This window comes from Penaeus monodon, chromosome 14 (assembly GCF_015228065.2).
Source record: "Penaeus monodon isolate SGIC_2016 chromosome 14, NSTDA_Pmon_1, whole genome shotgun sequence".
NCBI lineage: Eukaryota > Metazoa > Arthropoda > Malacostraca > Decapoda > Penaeidae > Penaeus > Penaeus monodon.
In genome coordinates, this window is record NC_051399.1 from 7,365,087 (window position 1) to 7,367,586 (window position 2,500).

The 2,500-nt window shown below is 45.2% G+C and overlaps 1 protein-coding gene across 1 annotated transcript in view; it reads left to right on the top strand.

Moving 5' to 3' along the window:
* Nucleotides 1-2,500, top strand: part of LOC119580830 (dnaJ homolog subfamily C member 2-like) — an 84,840-nt gene that overhangs the window by 77,493 nt on the left and 4,847 nt on the right. Inside the window, exons 2-4 of the mRNA XM_037928982.1 lie at nucleotides 1-4; nucleotides 1,687-1,751; nucleotides 2,240-2,342. The exon at nucleotides 1-4 is cut by the window's left edge and continues 171 nt beyond it. Of these exons, the coding sequence (XP_037784910.1) occupies nucleotides 1-4; nucleotides 1,687-1,751; nucleotides 2,240-2,342 (172 nt within the window). The remainder of the gene's footprint in view (nucleotides 5-1,686; nucleotides 1,752-2,239; nucleotides 2,343-2,500) is intronic.

Genomic DNA, 2,500 nt, shown 5'->3' on the forward strand with positions numbered 1-2,500 from the left:
ATTGGTAGGGCTCCTTGGTTCGGGTTGTTCTTTCGTGGTGGTCTGTCTGTTTGTCTGGCTTTCTCTCTCTCTCTCTCTCTCTCTCTCTCTCTCTCTCTCTCTCTCTCTCTCTCTCTCTCTCTCTCTCTCTCTCTCTCTCTCTCTCTCTCTCTCTCTCTCTCTCTTCCTCTTTCCCTCCCTCCCTGCCTGCCTCCTCTTCCTCTCTCCCACCCCCCTCTCCCTCTCCTTCTCTCACGCCCATTATAAAATAGGCAGAAGTTGGCATCCCGTGTGTGCCCCGCCAGCGACCCGGGGCCAAACTGCCAGCCAGAACTGCCAAGGTGAGTCGATTTTATTGTCAGGCTAGAATGCGAGTCCATCCCTCCTCTGGCCGCCCCTCCCCTCCGCTAATATCCGACCGCCGACGTGCCCTGCGGTGGCGGCGACGGCGTAGACGAAGCTTCGAATGATCGATTCCACCGCGGAATGTGACGGCTTGGACGCTCCGTTGCGAGGAATTTCCCGAGCGTCACCGTGGGTGGCGGAGGGATGGATGTTTGTATGGGGCGGGGATGTGGGTGGAGGGGGGAAGGGAGGTGGGGTAGGACGAAGGACTCCATGGAGGCTTACGACGTGTCAGGGATTTGTAAGGAGGGTGTAACTGAGTACGAAGGGTTAAGGATGAACGAGGTTTAAAATCACGCTCGGGAACAGTGGGTAGCAGACAAGGACGAGGGTCTTGACGCGAGGACAGTAGGGCAAGGGCGTGAGAGGGTAGCGGGGGCAAGTAGCAGCAGGTTGTCAGTAGCCACAACCACGGAAATGTCTTGTTAGTTTGCTGACATTTCCTCAGGAATGCCCCCCAAGTCAGCGTTATATGACAATGGCTGCGGTGCGGTATGCATTATGACCAAACAGTCTGGAAAAAAAAGGAAAAAAAACGCTGGGGTCGAACGAGGGAGAAGGAAGGAAGGGAGAGAAAAAGGAGAGAAAGAGATATTTCATTTTGAAGTGAATTGTTTAGATTCTTTGTGTCAAACCATATAGTTAGAGAATCATCAGACAAGAATTTTATGTAACAAAACAGTTACATGGTGTTTTAACTCCTTTTTGAACAGCCTTAAAATACATCAAAAGACAGCTCGGTCGCTCGTCTGTTTGAGATATTGTGTATGAAATTCTGTGATGTTCTAACAACCATGACGTCTAAAGCATTTTATCCTTTGAATTTGATAAAAAAGAAAAAAAACATATACTGGTTTTATTGCTTGGAGAAAAGTAGTTATGGATTATTTTCGTGTTTATTTCTACAATAACGTAGTTAGGTTGACAGCCCAACTTGGTTAAGAGGGTGTTGTAATCATATTAGCAATTAAACTAACTGCAGAAACATAAACAAAAGCAATATTGAATATTCACTTGATCATTTGAATAGGGAGGGAAAAAATGTTTTCTGCAACATAGTCATTTCAAAGTGCAGTCATGGAAATTTGAACAAAATATGATATGCTGTTTAATAACACATGCAAATATCTTCATGTAAAAGCCTTTACCAATTTCTGTAATACTATGTCCTAAGATTTGATAGAAGGGCAAAAGCAACCTATCCCATCCATATATTGGCATTTGTTGTGCACGAAGGAAAGCAATTTGCATGTGCATCATGGCAAGCAAACCAGCACCGTTTTTAACTCACTTCTGTTGCAGGAAAGAAGAATCAATTGGCAAAGGAAGTGACTAGTCTGCACGACAAGCTCCAACAAATAGAAAAGGTAAGCCTCTGTTTGCGGACGCAAGCTCTTGCACACGCAAGTCATGTTGAACAAATTGTAAGTAGAACAACGAAGAGAAAGGCGAGAAAGCACGCGAATATACTAAAGAACTTTTCACTGTATTGCATTCTGATGGGCATGAAGAAAAGGCATGTCCGTGTGTGTTTTCTCGTCCTTGCCTTCGTTGTTCTACTTACACGGACACACGCACACACAAACATGTTCTTATCTAATCACAAGTGTGGATTTTTACCTTTATTATCTCTCAGCGAAAATCAAATGGATTCATGATTTAGAGCAAACGTTTCTGTTGTTGTTTATAGATTATATGTAATATCTTATTCATAGATTATAAGTTCAGATACATACATAATTTGTAGACAAACGTTTTGTTGTTGTTGTTTATAGCTGATATTGTTATGTCAATATTTTTCGACGTGTTTGCTGCAAAAGTACATTGTCAAGCGAGTCTCATGGGCATTTCTCAGGAGCACAGCGAGGAGGTCGAGAAACTGAAGGTCCAGAAGGAGGAGGCGGCGCAGGAGGGACGGGAGGTGGCGGAGGCCTTACGCGTCGAGGCTGCCGAGAAAGGTAAGGTGCCTGTGTGTGTGTGTGTGTGTGTGTGTGTGTGTGTGTGTGTGTGTGTGTGTGTGTGTGTGTGTATGTGTGTGTGTGTGTGTGTGTGTGTGTGTGTGCGTGTGCGCGTTTGCGTGCGTCTGTCTATGTCTGTGGTTCTGTTTATGTGCGTG